This window comes from Hyphopichia burtonii, assembly GCF_001661395.1.
Source record: "Hyphopichia burtonii NRRL Y-1933 unplaced genomic scaffold HYPBUscaffold_1, whole genome shotgun sequence".
Classification (NCBI taxonomy): domain Eukaryota; kingdom Fungi; phylum Ascomycota; class Pichiomycetes; order Serinales; family Debaryomycetaceae; genus Hyphopichia; species Hyphopichia burtonii.
The window spans coordinates 185116-207991 of record NW_017963728.1 but is presented as its reverse complement, the minus strand read 5'-3'; the positions used below and the strand labels follow the sequence as shown (position 1 = coordinate 207991).

Sequence of the window (22876 nt, the reverse complement as noted above, 5' to 3'; positions counted from 1 at the left end):
ATTTTCAATCTCCTTAACTAAGTGCCCAAAACGGAAATGTGAAGCAGTATATAAGAGATACACTAAGGATTCGCTTGAAAAAAGAAACACCCTTGTCAAGTTAATAAGAGACGTCGCAGGGGGGTCCCTTATCTAAGAGACTCCACTGGACCATTCGAATACTTAGTTAACCCCTAAGGGTGTTTGATATTTTTTATATTTTATATTTTTTATGATATTTTCATCTAACGATCATTGAAAAAAAGGGAAGAAAATCTTTATTGATGCATGCAATTATTTGTTTAATGCGATCCTTCATATATTCTTTATTTATAATAAATCAATAAATGCGATTTTGCCTTTTACATTATCGATATATGCCAATTGTAAAATTGGTAAGTTTAAGAATCTAGAACTCGTATTTCTTCCCAGGGTTAAAGCACGTCGGGCAATATGCAGTTTTTCGTATCCACTCAGATACTTGAGCTAAAGGAGAATTAATTAGACACCTGATATACTTGAGATAGCCGATCGATACTCGATTGCTTGGGTTTTCATTAGGGTGACTGCTGTTGTAATCGAGGCAGGTAAATCCGTTCAACAATAGTCTATGCCTAATGAACGTGGGATTCTCTTCCAAGTCGGAACTTTGACAAGAACCCGAACAATCAGAGATTTTATTATTTTAGTTACTTAAACAAGATGGATTTATTATTTTACTAACTCAAACAAGATGTTTTTGTTATTTTTAACCGATTAAGCTTTATGTACAATATTTTCTCTACCCTTAAACAATAAAATGGCCTTTGAACTGTGGATACATCGTGAGAGTTATGATAAGGATAATATGATTAACCGAAGTTGATATACTAAGATGTAACGTGGCTAGTTGCTTAAATTAGCACCCAGGAAACTGAGGCGAAATGCAAGTAAATGGAGAAGAAAAGAACAATACTTTAAAACAAGTTTGAAACTTGTGATTGATAAAATAAGTAATTAAACTTTAATAGTGGTTACCTTTATGACTTCATTGGAAGTCGAGTATTTATAAATATAAAACATATTGCTTCAAGTTCAGATTTGTGTAGCATCAACAAACTTCACTTTACAACCTAGCAAAATGGATTACTTAAAAGATGATGAGAGTGATTTTTATAACTCTTTCTATAATCAACTACCAACAAGCTCTTTCAATTCACTTATTGGTGAATATAATTATCAATTAATTGATGACTTTTCTTTAATTGACGATTTTATTTTCAATGGAGTACCAGATACTTCTAAATTAAGTATCAAATTGGGATTGAATAAAACAAATTCTAGAATCCCAGCTGATAATGCTTTGCCATTTCCATCAAACTTTGTGGATTTACCAGGGTTAGGGATCTTATTCCCATGTATGGAAGAACAATATGAAATGAAAGAAATATCACCATGTAATTCACCAAATCTACTCCCTGCCGAGATCAAAGAAAACAATTACACTCCAGTAAGTATTTTAACACCTCAAACAACCCCACAACCACCCGTGGTGAAAGGCTCAAGATATAAGTTCCCCAAACCATATATAACCGAAGGTAAAAAAACAACTAATATATCAATGTTATCAAATTTCAAGAACGTTCCTAAATACATAAATAAGATAATTGGTTGTAATCACTGTGACAACCAATTCAATCAAATGAAAGAATATGCTCTACATTTAGATGATTTTTCACTAGACCCAAATAATTTTTGTCCTGATGCAAAATGTGTGTTCAATAAAATTGGTTTTTTGAAGAAAATGGACTTGAGAGTTCATATTTTGAATACCCATTTATCGCATATAAACTGCCGTAAAAACATTGAAGATAAGAAAACTGAAATAAATAAAATAAGTCCAAAGTTATATAAAAGTTTCCTACTGGTTTTATACGTTTGCAATGACGAAAATTGTGCTAGAATTTTTTATAGAAAAGATGCATTAACAAGGCATTGTAAGAAGTTACATTGTGATCCTACACCTTCTCAATGCAACAAGAGAAGAAAGAAAAACGACTCAAATGATGTTTTTTAGATATATAGTTATTAGCTGCAAAAAAAATATGTAAATCTAATAAATAAACACGTACACCAGAATATACATATATTTTTTGATTTCTGTACTTCACACGCTCTTTTCCTCAAACCTTTTTTTTTTTTTTTTTTTTTTCACCTACTTTTTCAATCTTTCAGTAGTACTGTTAGAATATACTTAATTATATATACAAGATGTTTGGTGCATTCAAGGCTACGCTTATCAAGAGCGGAGGGTACTTGTGGAAGTTTGCCCCACGTATGTCGGGGGTGCAGAAATACCGTTTGAGACAAAGAATGAAGCAAGTGGATTCCAATATCGAAGTTTTATATAAATCATTAAAACCAGAAGGAACAGCCTTAACTGGACATAAAAAAATTGATTATTTAAAATTTGAATTCCCTAAAGAATCACAAATGACTCCTCATGATAAATATACTACATTCGATAAGAAAGTTAAAGGTTATAGAAAATCGCTTCATAGAGTTCCAAAATGGACAAAGAAATCTTTTAGAGAGAATCCAAAATACTTTTAATCCTGTAAATAATTAATGTACATAATAATATAAAGAAACCGAAATGTTATAAACCGGGTAACCTTTCCCAAATATAATTTGTAATGAAATAATCACTATACTTATCATCAACTGTTAATATACTAGTTAAATCACTTAGTTTATTATAGATGACTATTTTATCGTTTTCATTTAAGTTGGCATTTTCAATTGAAATACCCAAATTTTTGAATAAATTAATCTTCATGATTTTAGAATCAAAATTATTCAATAAATTTTTATCGATAAGTTTTTCATTTTCACTAATGAGTTCTTCTTGTTTATTTGTCAAATTATTTTTCGTTATATTCAAAGAGTTCAAATGACTTTCCAAATCATTTAATTTTTTAGCTAATGATAATTTTAAATTATCAATTTCAATCGATTTTTTATTCATTATATTAAAAATATTTTCATGTTCTTCTTCATTGCTTAATGTCGAATCGCCCAAGGAATTCAAAGTCTCTTTCAATCCATTCGACAGTCCCAAGAGTTCTAACTCTTCTTGTAGTGATTTTAATTCATTTTCTAATTTCTTTATACCTTCTTGTAGAAACGATATTTTATGACTTCTTTCTTGTGATATCTTATTGATGGTATCTTCGATTCGATTCAAGGTGAGAATATCTGGCTCGATCTCAAACGAGTCGATAGATGACTGGATAAGATCCTCTGGTTTTTCATCCAACATTGTTTAAAAACTCGTTATAATAACTTGTTGTGTTTGTATGATAACTTGTTATGATTGTTATGATTGTTATGATTGTTATGATTACATTTTTAACCCGTGCATTTTTTTTTTTTTTCACAGTTTTTATATATAGCGAGAACAAAATTTTATCGTTCGATTTAACCAATCTAACCCCCATCAAGCATGAGTTTATATCCACCCAAGAAATCTTTTGAAGAAGTCGAGCTAAATACTAATCCCAACTTGCCTCCATGGTTAATAACGCCCAAAGAAGAAAAAATCATATTTGAGAGATGGAGAAAGAAGGCTTTTGCTAAATGTGACGATTTAATTAAAGCATACGTTGAATGTTCAAACAGTTATTCAAATCCAGTTGAAGGAATGAAGAAATGTGATTCAATTAATAAAGAATCCTTAGGTTGTGTAGCTAAATATCAAAAAATGGAATATCTAGATATTGAAAGAGATATCTACATTAAAGAAAAAGCTGAAAAACAAAAATTGTATAAAGAATTATTAAACAGAAAACAAAAGGAACAAGAACTGAAAAATTAATCGTTAAATACTTGTAAATACTTATATACGTTATTCATTTTCATGTCCAAACACTGTATTACTAGCCATAAATAAAGATCCGTGCATTATAGCCAAATTTTGTATATATTTATATTGATTCGAGGTTTCGTTAATTAGTTCATTAAATTCTCCCATATTATGATGGAGTCGTTGTAATTCTAACTGTAGACTATTGAAATGGCGCTGTTTATCGCTATACGTGGACTTGTTCTCCTGGTCATGGTCTATGAATGGCGACTCTCTGTTCATCCTGTTGGCTTGTACTAGTGGTTAGTGTTTACAATTCCCTGGACCTTTGCATTAATTCAAACCCCATCCCAAAACTTTGCATCCGTACATCAGACAAGTCCGCCCGTACACCAATGAAGACATCCGAATAATCTCGCATTTAAGCACCTAATCAGTTCCTTACCGTTCCTACAAAGCAATTCCAATCTTGATTACAGGTGGGTATATATATCTGGAATCTGTATATCCATATGTATATACATTCATACATATATGCCTCTACATATATATATATATATAGATTCATACATAATTGTGTATAAGTACGTATCTTGTAAGGGAATACCCGTACCCGTTGATCCATTTTATTCGGTGAGATTCGGTACAAAAATCCCCGGATCCTTTGCAATGCTCAAACCTGTTTGCAGTGTTACATCACCCAAATAATTTCATTATTATATTAGTCTCGAATATTGGCTTCCTCCCTTCCGTATTATTCCCCCACACAAACTACAAACTGACTAGTGTGCTTGTAGTGTGCGTTGAAAATTAGAATAGCGGAAATAAAAATCAATTAGAAAACAAAAAAAAAAAAAAAAAGAACGCTAATTAGATTATAACATCATCAGTTATTCTTTTACGTTGCTTATTTATTTAATACAAGATCAAATCAGATTTAATGACTAGTTGAGTATATCCACTAACAGTCCCATAGATTTCCTTGATCAGTATCTTGTTAGTTTTCTTTAGAATTTTTCAGTCTTTCTTCATTTTATTGTATTTTTCACTTTATTTTTGATTAAGGTTACTTATTATAACATCTAATTTCGGGCTGATTGATTTTCTTGCATAGATCAGCTGCATGGGCCATAATGCTGACTACAGAAACATCCTCATCTCCTCCATATATACCGAAGGTCGAGGATATTAAACCTCTACCGGAGAATGGGAAAATATCAAATCAGGGTAAAAATATGAATGGAAGCATAAATTATCAAGCATCTAAAATGAATGCATCGCTGTCTTCGAATCAAAAAATTAATCTCAATATGAATAATCAAAAAATTGGTATAAAACCTCAATGTCAACCATCTAAATTTCCAGCTATTGCCATTAAACCAAAACCCAATATTGCTCCAGCACCTATTTCAAATCAAAAATCTTCTTTTGATATCAATTCAAGATGTTCTTTCAAACCCGACATGTCCCTCAACATAAACACTTCTAAAAAATGGGTATTACCTCCAAGACCAAGACCCGGTAGAAAACCCACTAGCTCATCTCCTGTGACTGCTGCAAAATCTCCTTCACTAAATCCTCAATCCCTGCAAGCTAAAAGTCCTCCTAAGAAAAAAGTAGGTAGAAAGAAGGAAGAATTTAAATCGAAAAAGACTCAAACTCCTCCATTGAATGCTTCTCCAACTACATGTGCAATGCCTATATCAGCTCCTAAGAAAATCAACTTGGGTAAGCCTGCAATACCTATTAACCCAAATCACTCGAATGGTTCATTACTCAATCAACCAAGACCAAGACCTGATACCAAGATCAATTCATCCCAAGCACAAGAACCACCTCGAGCACAAGCACAAGAACCACCTCGAGCACAAGCCCCACCTCAAGTACCACTGCAAGTACAAGCACAAGATCAAGTACAAGCGCAAGCACCACCGCAAGTGAAAGCACAAGACCCAGCACAGGTATCAACACCAGCACCGCCACCAGCAGCGGCACCACCACAACCGATTAGAGTATCTGCGGTGACTCCATTAATGGGAAAGGTGGCCACCAAGCCAATCAGTTCAATATCGGTTAAAAAGGAAGAGCCCAAAGAAGCAGTGATGCCAAAGGGAGAACCTGCTAACGAAGAAGATAAAAAAAATAAAACTGGGAATAAAAAGAAAACAAGTGATAAAAATGATATTGTTAATTTACAATCAACTTATCTAAGTAAATTAAAAGAACAAGAATTGATACGTAATTATATTGAAGTTATCAGTAATCAAATTAAAGAATTAAGATTTGTTCAAAATGGAGTTATAACGTTTGATGCATTAAACGATGGGAATAAAACGATGGAACCACCGCCTACTCCTTCAACACCAATAAGTAATAGTCAATCAATGATCTCGTCATATGAACAGTTAGAAAAAATCAATAATATAAATGATTTGAATAAATTTCTTGCATATTTAACCAAAAGTTCCAATATAATTCATAGTGTTACCAAAAAATATTTGAATGGAGATAAAATAGAACCGGCAAATGAAACTGAAGGAAACAAAATATTAGAAGAACAGATTAATTATTATTTAAAGATTAAGTCGAAATATAAATATTTGAAAAATCAAGAAGTTAAATCGATTGAAAAATTGAAAAAGACCAAGATTAAAAATGAAGCAAAACAACCTAGTCCAACAATGTTATCACCAATAAACTCATTAAATAACACCCCAGCACCAATGAATCAATCACCGGGAGTTTTATTTACTCCTAATTTATTGAAACCAATTAATTCAAAGATTTATAATGAAGAAGACGTTATTGGGTTTGATAATGATATTTTAGAAAATGCCAATCAAGATAATTTTTTCCAAGATCAAAATGAAATATTTCAAAATTTAACTAATGAAACTACAAATAAAAAGAAAAATTGTGGATTCTGTACTAATGATACACCATGTTTTTGTTTTGAATTTGATGATAATGAATTGAAATGAGTCAATTATATAAGTTATACATATATATATATATATTTAATAAATAAATAAGATTAGAAAAAGGCTAAATAGGAACCAAATACCGCAGTAAGACCAAGAACTGCGTAACCAGTTCTGTAAACCCCTTTAATGGTTAATTCTTTACCCAAATCCCAGATTAAATGTCTAATACCATTAAAACTATGGAAAGCAAATGGGAAAGCCATGGCGGCTTTTAATCCAACTTTGGTGAAAACAGATAATCCGGCAAAAGTGCTGATAAGTACACTTGAATCAAAAGGAACTCCTAAAATTGAAGTGGCTGCGTATCCACAAGTTAAAGCATAGAATGCTCCAGCCATTGCAACCCCGGTGATTCTATGAAATGACGATAAAATCATCGTAATTTGTGGTTTATAAATGGTCAAATGAGGAGAGGTTGGACGGTTCTTACGTTGAGCAACCAATACTTCTTGTTCTTGTTCATGACTGGCTTTAACAGTTGAAATATTTCTTAATAAAATTGGACTAATTCTTTGTCTAATAGCTTGACGACCAACAGCTAAATACGTTAGTAAATCGAAAATAACTTAAAACACCAAACACAACAAAAAAACCAAATACATACGTCTTGCTAAACCCAAACCAACACGAGAAATCATCTTACACCTTAGTTAATAGAAAGAAATTACTTCAAGATGGGTTTTCCTTAAATCGCATTAGCTATTTTTCTTTTAGTTTATTTTGGTGGGGGGTATCACCACACCCGTACCACCGGGGGGAGCGCCCGGCCTCCCGCGCGGTAAACCAATCGGATGCTTGGAATTACGGATCGCCATTACGTAAGCGCGAAAGCTATGGTGTATGGATGTTTATATGATCACGTGAACCAGCTCGGATTTTGAGGGGAAGATAAAGACCAGTCTTGTATATCTATATCTGTATCTATGTATATGTATATGTATATCTATCTATATCTATTTATCTAAGAGTATATCAATACGTATATCAATACGTATATGTATCTCTAACCTGGCATATGTATCTCTTAACATATATCTATGTAGATCTCGGCACTATATGGTTCACGGCGGTATCATCCACGTCATAGCGTGTCGACAGTGGTATAAACAGTTGTAATGGGTGTCATAGTCATATAATTGAGTATAGTTCATAGTATAGTTCGTAGCATTGTTCAAAGAATAGTTCATACTATAGTTCAAAGTAATAGGATAGTTTATCAGATAGCTCATAGTATAGTATAGTTCATAGTTCAGGTGCTTACAGTAGTTCGTAGGACGATCCACGTATTTCCAGCGTGGGACATCCAAGATGAGTAACGTAAGTAGTTGCCAGGACCTGAGATCATCTTAACAACATGATATCATAAGTTGATACTACTGGCATACTAGTTTCTCACTGGAAATATTGGGTGTTTTGTCTATTGGGTCTTTTGTCAAATCTTTTTTCTGGTTGTTATAACGGCGGCTGGTCATACTCCTTTTCCTTATCAATACACCAGTTTCATCCAATAGGTATATATATTATATCCCACTAGCTCATCATCTAGTGTTGTTCCAAGAGAAGTTCTGGCCCTCCTTTTGCTAAAAAAGTTATTGCATTTCTATTTATTGTTATGAATAATTCAATCGATTCAGATAATAGTCAGGTTAATCCTGGTAATCTGAGTTCTAATATAGCCAGTGGTTCAACTGCCAGTGCTACGTTCACTGTATCCCATACTCCAGAAGAAGATTTCGATAAACCATCTCAAACAGTGTATGAATCTATCCCCTCCTCTAAAATACCCGATAGTAAACAGCAGGGGACTCCAGAAACTATTCATGAAGGTACTAAAGATGAAGATATTCATGAAGGTGCTAAGGATGGAGATATCGGTACTAAAGATGAGGATAAACTGAATGATAAGGAAGTGATTGAAGAGAAAACCGACGAAGAGCATGACAAAAGTAATGATAGTAGCGTAGTTGAAGAAGACGATTCAAAATTAGAAAATTCATCGGATTTAACCTTTAAAAAAAAAGATGTTCGAAAACCCAGAGCTCATTCAATCCAATCAGTTTTATCCACTGCTTCATTGAAATCATTAAAACAACAATCCATTAAGAATCCTCCAAATTTTCAAAGAAATAGTAGTAATATTAGTAATGATAATCAAAATATTTCGAAAAATAACCAAAATTCAATTAATGGATTTGGTTCATCTAAAAATTTCCAATCCTTCATTCAAGCCCCGGTTTTATCAAGTATTTCTAATTTGAAGAATAATGATAATATAGTCATTGGCCAACAATTACCCTTCAACGACCAATCTGATAAGTCAAGTTCGGACTCAAAATTAAATAATGAAAAAATTAATTTGACCATTAATGAACATCAAGATAAAGCTAATCAAGATGATCAAGATGATCAAGAGGTTTTACTACAACAACAAAGACTAACCATCAATGCATTGAAAAAACTAAGTTTGTCACCAATCCCGTTCAAAAATACCGATGATAAAATCGAAGACTCATCAATCAAAATAAATAAACAACAAAATAACCCAGCTAAAAAATCTCAACCTTATCAACCAGCGGAAGTCGACTTATCATCTTTTGCAAGTTTAACCCGTCAATCCAATAACAACATCATTAATAAAAATAATAATACTGAAGATGCTAACAATAAAAATCAATTAAGTAAATCGATTTCTTCTTCCACCTCAACCTCAATTAACCTTGCTTTAAATGGCTTAAACAACTCTGGGAAATCTCCAGGTTCTTACAAATCAAAAAATTCTGAAAACCCTTCAACTAATAAAAACCCTTCAAATTTACCAAGATTACCAGAAATTGATCAAAATCAAAATAATATTTCTCCCAAAAATGATAATACTAAACCAATTATTAATTATCACAACGAGGTTCGTCAAAATCATTTGTCAAATTTTAAACCTTCAACCTCAAATAAAATGGTTCCTGCTGCTGTAACTCCTCCTTCAAATATGAATGTAAGAAGAAATGTTACTGGCATGTCAAGTATTCAACCCTCTCCATTACCTCAATTACCAATTCAACAAAATCAACAAAATCACTTTCCTCAATTACATCCTCATCAAGAAAATAATCATCCCTCTCAATTCACTCACTTCCCTCCTCCTGCTCCTTCCACTAACCACCCTCCTGCTCCTCTTCCAGCACAACCAAACCTTACTTCTCATCCAAACCATCTACATCAATTTAATCCTAAAGATAAACAAGTTAAACAATTGAAAGGTTTTAGAAGCCCAATGTACGTTCCAGCTGTATTAAGAATGACCCTTAATGATGATTTACCATCTCCTTTACCAATTAATGGTTCGAATCAACCTAATGGTAATCCTCAACATTTAATTAATGGTGGGGTAGAAATGGATAGACACCACGGAATATCGAACCAATCTTCTTCAAAAGATACATCCTCTTCAAGAAACTCCATCAGATCATTTGATTCAAATATGTCAAATGACTCGTCCCCTTCGTCCCCTTTAATCTCATCTCCAATTTCATCTACTGGGCCCTACACTTTAAATAAGAAAAAATATGAACATATTTTGAAAGCTGCACCAACAAGAAAACACTGGTTAAAAGATGAAAGTGTTATCAAATGCCAAATCCAAGGGTGCCCGAAATTCTTTAATTTCTTCGAAAGAAGACATCATTGTCGTAAATGTGGTGGGATTTATTGTAAAGAACACACCTCTCATTATTTATATATAAATCATTTGGCTCAATTTACCACTGGTGGTAGAGGAACTTTATCGAAAGTATGTGATAATTGTATTGAAGCTTATAATGATTTCATGAGAATTGAATTTGGTGTTGATATTAATTCAACTCCAAGTCTAAATCACTCAATCTCCATGCATAATGATGACTCGCAAACCGATCCTGATAACGATCTTGCTGATAAGTTATCCGATTTGCCTCGTGGTAACCCTCCCTCCTTACATTCTAATGGTAACATTTCCCCTAGAAAAACCAAACAGCCCAGTGACTACAACCCTGACTCGGTTGATAACTCTAAAAACCCAAACCCAAGATCTGATCAACTTGTCGGAAGTGTGCCTGCAAATTGGAGTTGGAGTTCTTTTTAATTACTTTAATCCATTTTTCATTTTCATTTTTTTTTTCATTTTCTTTTTTTCTTTTTTTTTTTTCCTAGATCTTGCTTAGGAATTGGTTTTACTGGTAGACTCGGATCCTGTTTATATTGGACTCTTTATAGATTTACATATAATGCTAATAAAATTGATAGACGTAAGTACTTGCAAGCCGGTGCACGGTTTGATAGAGAGGTTGAGTACTGCATACAATGGATATACTTTTTTTTTTTTTTTTTTGAAAATTGGAAAATTCTCACAAACAACACGGTGGTGTTTGAATATCGATTTATTGATTATTGAATCTTCTTGAAGTTACAATCGATTGATTCAAAATATCCCATAGATTGCTTATCATTTTGATTGAACGTTTGGTTGGAATCAATCATCATTGTCATTGATATCAGGAAGGTCAAGAAAATCAAGATGGCATCTCCTAAATCTCAATTGAAAGTATTGGGAGTCAATATTGAAACCATTCGAACATTACTTCAAGTAATCATTTTTATTTCAATTGCTGGTGCAGCAATTACGTCGAGATTGTTTTCGGTGATTAGATTTGAAAGTATTATTCATGAATTTGATCCATGGTTCAATTTTAGAGCTACCAAATATTTGGTTACTCATTCATTTTATGAATTTTTGAATTGGTTCGATACTAGAACTTGGTATCCCTTAGGTAGAGTTACCGGTGGTACTTTATACCCTGGTTTAATGGTAACTTCGGGTGTAATCTGGCATTTCTTAAGAGAATGGTTGCGTTTACCAGTTGATATTAGAAATATTTGTGTTTTATTAGCACCTGCATTTTCAGGTTTAACTGCTATTTCAACCTATTTCTTAACTAAAGAAATGAAAGATTCAAATGCAGGTTTATTAGCTGCAATTTTCATGGGTATTGCTCCAGGTTATATTTCAAGATCTGTTGCTGGTTCTTATGATAATGAAGCTATCGCCATTACTTTATTAATGGCTACCTTTTATTTCTGGATCAAATCAATGAAATCAGGTAGTGTTTTCTACGGTACATTGACTGCCCTTTTCTATTTCTATATGGTTTCTGCTTGGGGTGGTTATGTTTTCATTACTAATTTGATTCCTTTACATATTTTTGTTTTAATTTTAATGGGTCGTTATAATCACAGACATTATACTGCCTATACCACTTGGTATGCTTTGGGTACCTTGGCCTCAATGCAAATTCCATTTGTTGGGTTCTTACCAATTAGATCAAATGATCATATGGCTGCATTTGGTGTTTTTGGATTATTACAATTAGTTGCCTTTGGTGATTATGTTAAATCTAAAATTCCATCTCAACAATTTAAAACATTTTTAGTTGTTTCTTTATCCTTGGTTACCTTATTAGGTATTGGTTCATTATTTGCCTTAACTGCATTAGGGTGGATTGCTCCTTGGACTGGTCGTTTCTATTCTTTATGGGACACCAACTATGCTAAAATTCACATTCCAATCATTGCTTCAGTTTCTGAACATCAGCCAACTGCTTGGCCAGCTTTCTTTTTCGATACTAATATGTTAATCTGGTTATTCCCAGCTGGTCTTTATTTGGTTTTCCAAGAATTGAAAGATGAACATGTATTTGTCATTATTTATGGTATTTTATGTTCTTACTTTGCTGGTGTTATGGTTAGATTAATGTTAACTTTAACCCCAATCATTTGTGTTTCTGCAGCTATTGCTTTATCTAAATTATTTGATGTCTACTTAAACATTGTTGATCTTTTCCAAGATGATTCTTCTGAATCTTCTTCTGATGAAAAATCGTCCAAACCAAAAAAAGCCAACAAAATCCCAATTTTCCAAATTGCTTCGAAGTTAATTGTTTTATTATCATTTGCTTTCTACCTTTTCTACTTTGTTTTACATTGTACATGGGTCACTTCTAATGCTTATTCATCACCATCGGTTGTTTTAGCTTCGAGAGGCCCAGATGGATCCCAAAATATCATTGATGATTATAGAGAAGCCTACTATTGGTTAAGAATGAACACTCCAGAAGATACCAAAGTTATGGCTTGGTGGGATTATGGATATCAAATTGGTGGTATGGCAGATCGTACTACTTTAGTTGATAACAATACTTGGAATAATACTCACATTGCCACCGTCGGTAAAGCAATGTGTTCCAACGAAGAAGTCTCTTACAAGATTTTGAGACAACACGATGTTGATTATGTCTTGGTTATCTTTGGTGGTTTAATTGGTTATTCCGGAGATGATATCAACAAATTCTTATGGATGGTGAGAATTTCTGAAGGTATTTGGCCGGATGAAATTCACGAACGTGATTTCTTCACTGAAAGAGGTGAATACAAAATGGATAAAGACGTATCCAAAACCATGAAAGAATCTTTAATGTATAAGATGTCTTATTATAGATTTACTGAATTATACGGTGGAAGAGACGGTGTTGATCGTGTGAGAAACCAAAACATCCCGGCTGACATGGCTCCTGAATTGAATGTCATCGAAGAAGCATTCACTTCTCAAAACTGGATTGTCAGAATTTATAAAGTCAAAGATTTGGATAATGTAGGAAGAGACTTACATGACGCCAGTGCTTTTGATAAATCTGCAGGCGAACAACAATCCAAAAGAAAGAGAATTATCAAGAAACCAAACTTAGACTTGAGGGTTTAACCTACTGTTCCATAAATGTGTATAAAATAACGTTAATAAATAAGTTAAAAAAAAAAAAAAAAATTCAAAGACTCGAGGTTATATTGTATACAAATTTAAATTTGGTTGCAACAATAGTTTCAACGGTTTTCTATTGTCTTGACCTGTAGCCGAGGAAGAATGACAGGGTGCTCTTCACATTTTGAAGCTCTTTCCCTCACGCCAAAACACCCCAGTCAAAACCCTTCCGTAGCGACCCATAGCCCTAGGCTCCCCTTTATTCTCCGAAACAATCCAAAATATAACCTTATTGATTTGTTATCTCGAAACAATTGGAAACAATAAGTGAAAAAAATGACAGGACTGCGCTCGGAACAAAAGAGTTTACTGTCACGTGATGATTCCCCTCATGTTTTTCTGCTCCACAAGTCATTTTTCATTATAAAACCGACTGGGTTTCTTCTGATTCTTCATCTTTTACTTGAATACTCCATAGCCATGTCCTTGTTTGATATTGAAAAACACCTTGTGTTCTACAGATCGTACCACTTCAACCAGAAGAATGTTGCGATACATTTGATGTGTATTCCGATTATTCTACTCTCTGCCATCACCTTTTCGAGTGTGCACAACATATTGGGTGATGACTATCCCCAAGTGAACTTGGGATCATTATTGGCATGGAGTTATGGGATTTTTTACATTTTGAATGACTGGAAAGTAGGAGTACCAACTGGGGCTTTTATAACGGTATATGCATATCTTGCTAAACATGTCTATCAAAGTCTCAATAACTATACTTTTATAAATAAAGAACAGTTTGTTCACATTGCGGTTATTGCCCATGTTGTTTCTTGGTTAGCTCAGTTCTATGGCCATGCAGTTTTTGAAAAAAGGTCGCCTGCTTTACTCGATAACCTTCTCCAAGCTCTTGTTTTAGCCCCGTTTTTTGTTTCTTTTGAAGTTGCCTTTTGGTTAGGCTACAGATCAGACTTGAAAAAGAAAATGGATAACCAAGCTGGAATTAAAGTTAGAGAATTTAGGGCTAAAAGCAAAAGGGAAGAATCTACCTAGTATCTCTACTAAAGATAACGCGTTTATGTCATTTTATATATTTGTTGTTTACTCATGATTAACTTATTTTTGATTTGCTTTGTGATCATTATATTTTGTAAGAACATCTTTTTCATGTAGTGAGGTTCCGGTTAACTGGTTCCCAATGGCTAAAGCAGTCGTTAGTATATGGTGGCAATAAAGCAAACGAGGTGTACGTACTCATCCATCCTGGTCTAATATTATGGTCTCTTCCGAACATTTCAAGTTTTCTTGCATGCTTCCCCACTACTCTCTCTACAATCTCATAAACTTCATCAGGTTTTCTCAGGGTCTCTCTAGTAGCACTGACAATGATATCCATATCCACCATTTTGTTGAGCCATGGTGGATTACCTTTAACCCCAACCAATAAATGCTCTTTGGAGTGGTTCAACCAGTGTCCGGTTCTTCCGGTTACAATTGTTCTTTTCAACTGGTTCAATTTAATCCAAATCATCTCATTGGAAACCTTATACCCCCATTTAATTAGCGCTCTTCTTCCGATTTCGATCGAGCGCCCAGTAACCCATAATAACATGATACCCTCATCCTGCAATTGCTGTACCGGAAGCTCCAATAACTCATGGTCTTTGCACGTACCATAAGGTAAGTTCATGTGGATATTCCATGCCGGGTCAGAGATTATGGCTGCGAATTTACCCAAGATTGAAAGTGGTAAATATCTAACATCACAGTTGATCCACTGCGCTGGCACTTGAGGCTTATTAACCTCGTTGAAGCAATCTCCAATAGTGTACTCGAAGGAGATACGCTCCTTTGTGCTGACCCCCAGCTTTTTTTGGCCGGGCGGATTGTTCTTACTCGTGGGACTCAAGGTGTAATAATGTAAATAGCGGCATGTCTTCAACTTATGACAAGTATCCAAATAAGAACAATCACCCAAGCTGGGATCTGTATGATAGCCATATATGGGCAAATAATGGATTTTATTGTGTGAGCATTTGAATACTTCTAATGAGATCAGATTACGAGAATCTTGAATCATTTTATGTAATCTAGCATTTGTCTCAGACGAATTTACCTTGATAAGTGGTTTTGAATTCCCATTTTTATTAATCACATTTGAAAGTTTGTTAACATGATTTGAGTCGGTGCAAATTTCAAAAAAGGGCTTTTTGATAGTCATAAGTTTAGCTCTTGCTTTTACCAAATCTTGTTGAGCGGTAGGCTTCTTCAATAAGTCTTCCAACATCTGATAATCTTGGTGGTATTCGCTTACCAACTTGGATTCAGGAACTTCTATTTGAAGTGTTGTGTGGACTGGGCCACTCAAAAGCGATACTAACTTGGAAGAATTATCCAAATCCTTGTCGATATTACTAGAAACAAACTTGACCGTTTGTGCATCTTTTGTCTTCTTTTCAACATTGCATACATATTCAAGTTTGGTCTTGTTGAAGGTAATCAATTTTGGTCCTTTCAAATATGAGACATCCTTAAGAATATCATTCGTTAAAGGAGGACTCCAAAGAAGTGCCGATCCACTTATTTCATTGAATTCAATTAAGTACTCAACAAAATCTTCCAAAGTTTTCAATGGAACTTTCAAACTCTTTTGCTCTTTAATAAAAATTGTATAGATCCTTAAGAGATCTCCTCTGATCTGGCTAGCGGTAACATTATATTCACCACTCAAAAGAAATTTGGCAAAAACTCGCAAGTCCGAGTTATCATAAAACATGCTTATCAAAAATAGAGTAAATAGTATTCTTAATTTCCAAGTGTTAGCTTTATAACGTGATAATTGTAGAAGTGGTAGGTCTCCCTTGGCTGTTAAAAAGTGTTACAATTTTGTCTCGCGCTCAAATTCTATTAAAGACGTATATAAATAGGAAATCAAACATTTATAGTTGAATCTAAAATGACTCTGAATTAGTACAAACTAGAGCAGAAATAAAGACTAAAGAAGTTTTGTAGAATAAACATGATTAAAGTAAACACAATCGAAATCGAAGAAAGGTAAAGGAAAATGAAAATGATGAAAAAAAAAAAAATTGAAAAATAACAAACTTAACTTTTTGAAGTATGAGTTGATGTAAGAATAGTATGGAAAGTATCTTAGAATCCAAATGGATTATCAGGGGTGGCGGATTGAAGGTTTGCTCTTTTACCGGTTGGTTGTGGTTGTAACGATCCAGGCGCATTACCAAAACCAGCACCAGTTGGTTGTGCTTGTAATGGTTGATTGAATCCATCAAAGGTAGGTTGCTGACCAAACGTTGTATTTGGTTGTGCTTGGCCAAAAGTATTTGGGCTGTTTATACCGGTATTTTGAAACATGTTGGTCATTTGATTCATATCAGGTTGAGCAAAACCTTGTTGAGGAAACTGTTGCGGTTGTCCAAATGTAGTTTGTGGGAATTGTTGAGCTGGTTGACCAAATGAAGTTTGTGGGAACTGTTGAGCTGGTTGACCAAATGTAGTTTGTGGGAACTGTTGGCCAAATGTATTTTGTGGGAATTGATTTGGTTGTTGAAAGCCGCCAGTTGGTTGACCCCCGAATGAGGTTTGTGGGAATTGCTGAGCAGGTTGACCGAATGAGGTTTGTGGGAATCCACCAGTGGGTTGACCCCCAAATGAGGTTTGAGGGAATCCGCCTGTTGGTTGTCCTCCGAATGAAGTTTGGCTTAAATTAGCACCACCGGTAATTTGTTGACCAAACGCAGATTGTGGTACGAACCCACCAGTACGTTGGGTTGGAACCAATGAAGCAGTATTTTGAATAGACATAAATCCACCAGTTGATTGACCCCCGAAGCTGGTTTGAGGCATGTTACCGCCAGTTGGTTGGCTGCCGAAAGAGGTTTGAGGCATAGTGACATTACCAGTTTGTAAAGTTGGTTGCATAGGAAGCTGGTTGAATGAAGTTGTTGGCATAGTGGATTGAGGACCAGTTTTTTGAGCAGTGAAAGTAGTAGCTCCAGTTTGTAAGGGAACAATACCAAATGTAATTTGAGGTTGTAAAATACCAGTTGCTTGTACTGGAACAAATCCAGTTGGTTGAATTGGCATGAAACCGGTAGGTTGAGCAGTAATTGGAGCAAACCCGGTTGGTTGGGCAGGAATCAAGTTACCGGTTTGTTGAGCGGAAACTGGTTTGAAGTTACCGGTAGTTTGACTAGCCAATCCACCTCCAGTTTTCTGAACAGAGAATTGATCACCTGGTTGAACCAAGCTACCAGTCTTTACAGGAGTAAGAGCGGGGGCGGAAGGCGTAACTGAAGCAGCTGGAGGTGCATTAACAGGTCTGTCTTTCTCAGGTACTGCTGGCTTGTTATTCAGTTCCAATGGCTTAATATTAACCAAGTCTTGCAATGAACCAGTGTATTGAGGAGTTTGAGGGCGAGAACTTGGTTTTGAAAGATCTTCATTAGATCTTGCAGCAGGTTTTACCGCCCAAGCATCATCCTCAAATTTATTTTCTTGTGATTGTTGTTCGACAGTCTTATTAGGTGATGGAGAAGGTAATGCTTTGGCACTGACTTTAGAGATTTCACTATTTGAATTGTTTTTCAAAGCACCAGAAGACTCAGTGAACAAGCTTCCAGTATTTGCTGGAGCTTCTTCTGCATGACTCTTTCTATTGAATTTATTATCCAAGAATTTCATGACTCGTAAAATATCACCTTCTCTCAATCCTAAAGTACGTAATAAAGATGGGTTGATATCTTCCAAAATATTTTCATCCATTTGTTCACGATTGAAATTGAGAGTGTAACGTTGGCAGTTACCAATGTCAACGCCACATTGAAGGAAAAATTCAAACCAATCATATTCTGGCTCACTGGTAGACACAGAAGTTGTAGTCTTAGGTCTTGATGGCTGAGGAGGGGGGATGTCATTAATAGCAGCAACCGATGATTTAGTAGCGCCAGTCTTCTTCTTCAAATTTTGCTTAAGAACTTCGTCTTTATATTGAGCCAAGGAAGTACCAGTAATTTTTTCAACATATTCTAAATCTTCGATTGAAAGCTTATTTGCAGCAACAGCAATTTTAACACCATTACTTTTATGCAAATGAATTTTACCTTCAACACAACCCAAAAATTCTGCTTCAACTTTGAAAGAACCAGAGCTGTCAATCCAAGTTCTAACTCTATGATAATTTGGCATTGATTTATCACCATCACTACGTTTAGAGCTTGATTTGTCTCTCTGTATACGATCACGTTCTCTAATCCTGTCACGTTCATCTCTAGATCTATGATGTTTGCGACTACTCTCAACTACTCTTCCTTTAGAGCTTGATTTTAAAGATTTTCTTCTTTGAGGGCCATCCGTTAATTTATCTAAATAAGCCGTACCAACAATTTCTATATAAGAAGATGGTACAACCCCTTGTTTTTTGGTATCGATATTTTCACACATCCACCAATCTTTTGACTTTGTATCGTTAACAATATAAACTTCATCACCTTCTTTACAGCCCAACTCATCATCACCTTGAGCAACAAAATCAAATAATAATTTACCAACTCTTCTATTACTTGAATCAGTATTAGCACGAGATGCAGATACAACTTCTTTTAAACCTTGAGCACGTTCTGCACCTTTTAAATCACCCAAGATTGAAATAATTGCTTCAGCGACATCTTTTGATCCGGCGTGTAATTCAATTGAAGAATCTGGGTTTTTCATATCCAAAAAAACATGTTTCTTTTCATGGCTGAATTGAATGATGTCTTTAATTCTCCATTCATTATCTAATTGAGATGCTGATTTGAGTTTTAATTTTTTAGGGTTACTAGTATTTGGTTTCATAATCACCAAACCTTTACCTATTGAAAAAATGACGGCTCTCTTTTTACGACCGTCAACTTCATCGATATACCAAGTGAAAAATTCCCCATCAAAACTGTGTTCTGGTTGCGCAGATATATCTTCTTCCTGTTCGTAATCACCCACCTTGTTACCAGTGGTTGATGGTTGCAAAGGACGAGGAGCCGATGGTGGTGGAGCAGAACTAGAGCCAGTTGGTCTGCTTGGCATTGGTGGTGGAGCATCATCATCGATATCATCCCCAACATCATTGTAATCGTAACCTCCTCTTGACTGGGGACTTGGGTCAGTTGAAGAATCATTATAAGATTGATGACTTGGAGATTTATCGACTGGTTGTTGAGAAGGATGCGGTGGTGGGGGAATGAATTGTGATGGCTGAGGTTGCTGTTGTGGTTGCGATTGAGGTGGAAGTTGAAATGCTGCTTGTTGGGGTTGAGGAGCAATTGGAGTGTTTACAGCGGCATTCGAATTGTTCAATTCTATATAGTTAGAAGGAATAAAACCAAACAATTGGTTGGTTGAATCTCCAACAAGTAACCAATCTGGATCACTGAGATCAAAGATATTGAAATGTTCACCTTCTTTAAAAGAAAGTTCCTCTTCAGTTTGCTTATCATAATCATATAAAGCACTTGCTGTTTTAATCACTTGAGCCTTGTAAAATTGTTAGTAGACACTTTATCAAATCAAATAAACCATCATACATACCGCTTCGATATAATTGGAAGGAACTAAACCAACCGGTTCTTCCACTTCTTCATCGCCAACTGGAACTACTCTCTTCTTAACTTTCCACCAATCATCTATATCGGATTTTTCCAACAAATATAAGAGATCATCTGCTCTCAACGTCAATTCTTCGTCTGCTTGAGCGGCATAATCATATAATGCCTTATAGACTCCAATGTATAATGAAGACATTGCCAATGATAACTCCTCTATGTTAACCCTTTTGCTAAGTTTTAAGTCTACTTGTAATTATACCTGTAATTGTGGGAATATATGAAAAGCAACTTTACTTTGACATTAACGATCAATCTATCTATCAATGAAATATTCTTCTCTCCGGGCTAAGTAGCTATCCTCTTCGTCTCTAAAGATCAATCCTAAATCAGTATTGTTCAATTAAAGTATGTAATATAAAGGTTCACCAGATTCAACAAGTTGTACTGAATTTTGGGTTCTACACACTGTTCCTGAAGCTCTTAACTTGCCATTTGTTTGTTGTTTTTTTTTTTTTCATGCTTTTTTTTTGTTTTGTTTGGCTCTGCGAGTTTTGCCGATTTGTCTTTTTTTTTAGATTTTGCTGTCTTTTACTGTTAATTTTATATTTGCAACCCTATTTATTCTCTACAATAATCTATACGAAGGGCATTGTGACGATACGAAAGGTCTACCGTTAGGTAGAAACTGAAAATTGGCTTTTTTTAGATTTTCTTGTAAGATCATTTTCGGTGATTTCGATTTCGCTGCTGCACAAAAAAGTAGATTCTTGAAAGGTACTGTTATGTTCATTATAGATATCGACCTCACCTGATTCAAGTCTTACGTCCTCGATGTTGGAGTCAAGACATTTTGGATCGAATGAAGATAAGTCATATTGCTCGCTGAGTCTATTCAAAAAGAACAATTCTTGTAACGTGCAAGGAGAATTGGAAGCATTGTGAATCGATGTTGATAATTTATCAAAATTCATTTTGAATGATTCATATCTTCGATCACTGCAAATTTGGATCGATAAACTTTTGCGTGCTAACTTGGAAAGTATTGGGTATTTTTTTTTATTTTTTTTCCAAAATTGTAGAATGAAGGGACCGGATTCCTTTGCGAGGAAGTTTGCTTGTTTTTGATAATTCATATCCGAGGCAGCGGAAGTTTCATAATCATAGCATTCGGTCGAGCTTCCTAAACAGTTGAAAGTTTTCAAGAGAAGACTTTCGATGTCACTTGTTTCAAATTGGTGGGGATCATCATTTTTACTTAATTTTTCAACATTGGAGCTAATTTTATTGACGTCCTTCTCTTTTAAAAGGCGTTTAGTAGAAGGATGCAAATAGCTTGAAAGAATCAAATCGTATTTATTTTCCATTTCAATATGGAAGGATTCAATCGAAGCTAAAAAATCTTTTAACGGCTGCGAAATTTTTGTTTCAATTAAAGGATAGTTTTTATCAAGTAATTTTTCAAAAGAGATTAATTTAATGATTAGTATCTTCAACCATTTTAGCGCCATATGAGATGTTGCGTGGGAATTATCAAAGATATGAATGATAATTTCACAAATGATTCGATTGAATTGCACTAAAAAATCAACAAGCTGCCATTCTAAGTCGGTTAATCCAACATCACTAATTTCATTAATTTTATCTTTATAAACCAAACAACTGTTTAAAAACATGAGGGTGATGTTTCGGTCATTGTTTTTCGAAGTACTCTTCAAAATATCTAAATATGCCCCTCCTTCATCGCCATTGCAAGGGCTTAATAAAGTGAAAGGAATTGCTTTAAACTTGGTATAAATAGGACCAAGGAAAACTTGTGTTAAATGAGGAATCACGTCATCGGAAGAAGTGACTGAATTTATATTTAATTGGGTGGGATGTTCTAATTCAAAAGCGGGCCTTAGCTGATTGAGAAATATTTCTACTCTTGAATTAAGAAATGAAGGAACACATGGAAGTACTTTGTCTTTGATATCAATTCCTGGTTCATTAATTACAAATTTGAAGATGTCTAAACACCTTTCATCAAAGGAACAGTTCGAAGTAATGAAATTTAATTTGCCCTTATAATTATTCAAAAAAGTATTTCTTACAATTAAATTTGATAAGTTTATAGAATTGTAATTGAATACTCCCAAAGGTAATTCACATAGCTTGAACCGGGAATCAATATAACTAGCACTCAAGAATATGTAAGGCTCTTCATCCTTGAGAAATTGGTAACTATGACAAGTTAATGAAATAGATATTTCCTCGTGGTTACCAAAATATTCCCGAAAATAATTCTGGTAGTCGTTATACATCTGGTTAGCCAAATGAAGCAAAGTCTCGACATCCGGCAACTGAACTGCACTATGATGGAGATGGAGTAGGAGATTTTTAAAACTTGAATTGGTTACCGAATCAAATGGAATCAAATTCTCAATTAAAAAATGTAGAATTTTAACATGAAACTCGTTCACAGCCATGTGTGATTCATTAGAGTCAAGTTTCCTCTTCGATGTCTTCCGTTGCTTTACAATTTGCAGAGACATTGCTGATATGATGTTGGATGGCGGCTAATTAAAGTGATTTTTGTTGTTATTTTGCAAAAATAACAAACAATTTTCGCAGTTTTTAATTCTTTTATCAAAAACCACGAAAAAAAAATTTGCAACTACAAAATCCGGGGTAAGTAAAACTTTTA

At 34.5% G+C, this 22876-nt stretch overlaps 13 protein-coding genes across 13 annotated transcripts; 7 read left to right on the top strand and 6 right to left on the bottom strand.

Annotated features, from left to right (window-relative positions):
- Nucleotides 1-1099: 1099 nt before the first annotated feature.
- Nucleotides 1100-2035, top strand: HYPBUDRAFT_145771 (uncharacterized protein; the record flags this gene model as incomplete). Its single annotated transcript, XM_020219923.1, has 1 exon — nucleotides 1100-2035. The coding sequence occupies one exon, from the start codon at nucleotides 1100-1102 to the stop codon at nucleotides 2033-2035; it is 936 nt and encodes a 311-aa protein (XP_020078415.1).
- Nucleotides 2036-2229: 194 nt separating this feature from the next.
- Nucleotides 2230-2571, top strand: HYPBUDRAFT_154428 (mitochondrial 54S ribosomal protein mL60; the record flags this gene model as incomplete). Its single annotated transcript, XM_020222035.1, has 1 exon — nucleotides 2230-2571. One exon carries the CDS (start codon nucleotides 2230-2232, stop codon nucleotides 2569-2571), a length of 342 nt encoding a protein of 113 aa, XP_020078414.1.
- Nucleotides 2572-2617: 46 nt separating this feature from the next.
- Nucleotides 2618-3333, bottom strand: HYPBUDRAFT_235847 (kinetochore-associated Ndc80 complex subunit; the record flags this gene model as incomplete). The annotated part of the gene is made up of 1 exon (XM_020223180.1): nucleotides 2618-3333. The coding sequence occupies exon 1, from the start codon at nucleotides 3278-3280 to the stop codon at nucleotides 2618-2620; it is 663 nt and encodes a 220-aa protein (XP_020078413.1). The 5' UTR covers nucleotides 3281-3333.
- A 130-nt stretch (nucleotides 3334-3463) lies between these two features.
- HYPBUDRAFT_3330 (uncharacterized protein) lies at nucleotides 3464-3835 on the top strand (the record flags this gene model as incomplete). Its single annotated transcript, XM_020223343.1, has 1 exon — nucleotides 3464-3835. The coding sequence occupies one exon, from the start codon at nucleotides 3464-3466 to the stop codon at nucleotides 3833-3835; it is 372 nt and encodes a 123-aa protein (XP_020078412.1).
- A 10-nt stretch (nucleotides 3836-3845) lies between these two features.
- HSK3 (Hsk3p) lies at nucleotides 3846-4308 on the bottom strand. The gene has a single exon (XM_020220353.1). The coding sequence runs from the start codon at nucleotides 4103-4105 to the stop codon at nucleotides 3866-3868; it is 240 nt and encodes a 79-aa protein (XP_020078411.1). The 5' UTR covers nucleotides 4106-4308; the 3' UTR covers nucleotides 3846-3865.
- A 783-nt stretch (nucleotides 4309-5091) lies between these two features.
- On the top strand, nucleotides 5092-6804 carry HAP42 (Hap42p; the record flags this gene model as incomplete). Its single annotated transcript, XM_020222646.1, has 1 exon — nucleotides 5092-6804. The coding sequence occupies one exon, from the start codon at nucleotides 5092-5094 to the stop codon at nucleotides 6802-6804; it is 1713 nt and encodes a 570-aa protein (XP_020078410.1).
- Nucleotides 6805-6857: 53 nt separating this feature from the next.
- Nucleotides 6858-7445, bottom strand: HYPBUDRAFT_154425 (succinate dehydrogenase cytochrome b subunit SDH3; the record flags this gene model as incomplete). The annotated part of the gene is made up of 2 exons (XM_020222034.1): nucleotides 6858-7345; nucleotides 7412-7445. 2 exons carry the CDS (start codon nucleotides 7443-7445, stop codon nucleotides 6858-6860), a joined length of 522 nt encoding a protein of 173 aa, XP_020078409.1.
- A 670-nt stretch (nucleotides 7446-8115) lies between these two features.
- On the top strand, nucleotides 8116-10921 carry HYPBUDRAFT_145766 (uncharacterized protein; the record flags this gene model as incomplete). Its single annotated transcript, XM_020219922.1, has 2 exons — nucleotides 8116-8124; nucleotides 8354-10921. The coding sequence occupies 2 exons, from the start codon at nucleotides 8116-8118 to the stop codon at nucleotides 10919-10921; spliced, it is 2577 nt and encodes an 858-aa protein (XP_020078408.1).
- A 933-nt stretch (nucleotides 10922-11854) lies between these two features.
- STT3 (dolichyl-diphosphooligosaccharide--protein glycosyltransferase subunit) lies at nucleotides 11855-13964 on the top strand. Its single transcript, XM_020220352.1, has one exon. The coding sequence runs from the start codon at nucleotides 11897-11899 to the stop codon at nucleotides 13589-13591; it is 1695 nt and encodes a 564-aa protein (XP_020078407.1). The 5' UTR covers nucleotides 11855-11896; the 3' UTR covers nucleotides 13592-13964.
- Nucleotides 13965-14034: 70 nt separating this feature from the next.
- HYPBUDRAFT_151148 (uncharacterized protein) lies at nucleotides 14035-14724 on the top strand. Its single transcript, XM_020220351.1, has one exon. It carries the CDS (start codon nucleotides 14069-14071, stop codon nucleotides 14642-14644), a length of 576 nt encoding a protein of 191 aa, XP_020078406.1. The 5' UTR covers nucleotides 14035-14068; the 3' UTR covers nucleotides 14645-14724.
- Nucleotides 14716-16358, bottom strand: HYPBUDRAFT_116160 (mRNA (N6-adenosine)-methyltransferase; the record flags this gene model as incomplete). The annotated part of the gene is made up of 2 exons (XM_020219159.1): nucleotides 14846-16358; nucleotides 14716-14793 (listed from the first exon to the last, which is right to left on the bottom strand). Coding segments are annotated over exons 1-2 (1110 nt in total), but the record flags the coding sequence as incomplete, so codon positions are not given.
- A 215-nt stretch (nucleotides 16359-16573) lies between these two features.
- Nucleotides 16574-20578, bottom strand: SLA1 (cytoskeletal protein-binding protein). The gene is made up of 2 exons (XM_020219158.1): nucleotides 20177-20578; nucleotides 16574-20122 (listed from the first exon to the last, which is right to left on the bottom strand). Exons 1-2 carry the CDS (start codon nucleotides 20387-20389, stop codon nucleotides 16745-16747), a joined length of 3591 nt encoding a protein of 1196 aa, XP_020078404.1. The 5' UTR covers nucleotides 20390-20578; the 3' UTR covers nucleotides 16574-16744.
- A 430-nt stretch (nucleotides 20579-21008) lies between these two features.
- Nucleotides 21009-22646, bottom strand: HYPBUDRAFT_96325 (uncharacterized protein; the record flags this gene model as incomplete). Its single annotated transcript, XM_020223973.1, has 1 exon — nucleotides 21009-22646. A coding segment is annotated over one exon (1638 nt), but the record flags the coding sequence as incomplete, so codon positions are not given.
- Nucleotides 22647-22876: the final 230 nt, after the last annotated feature.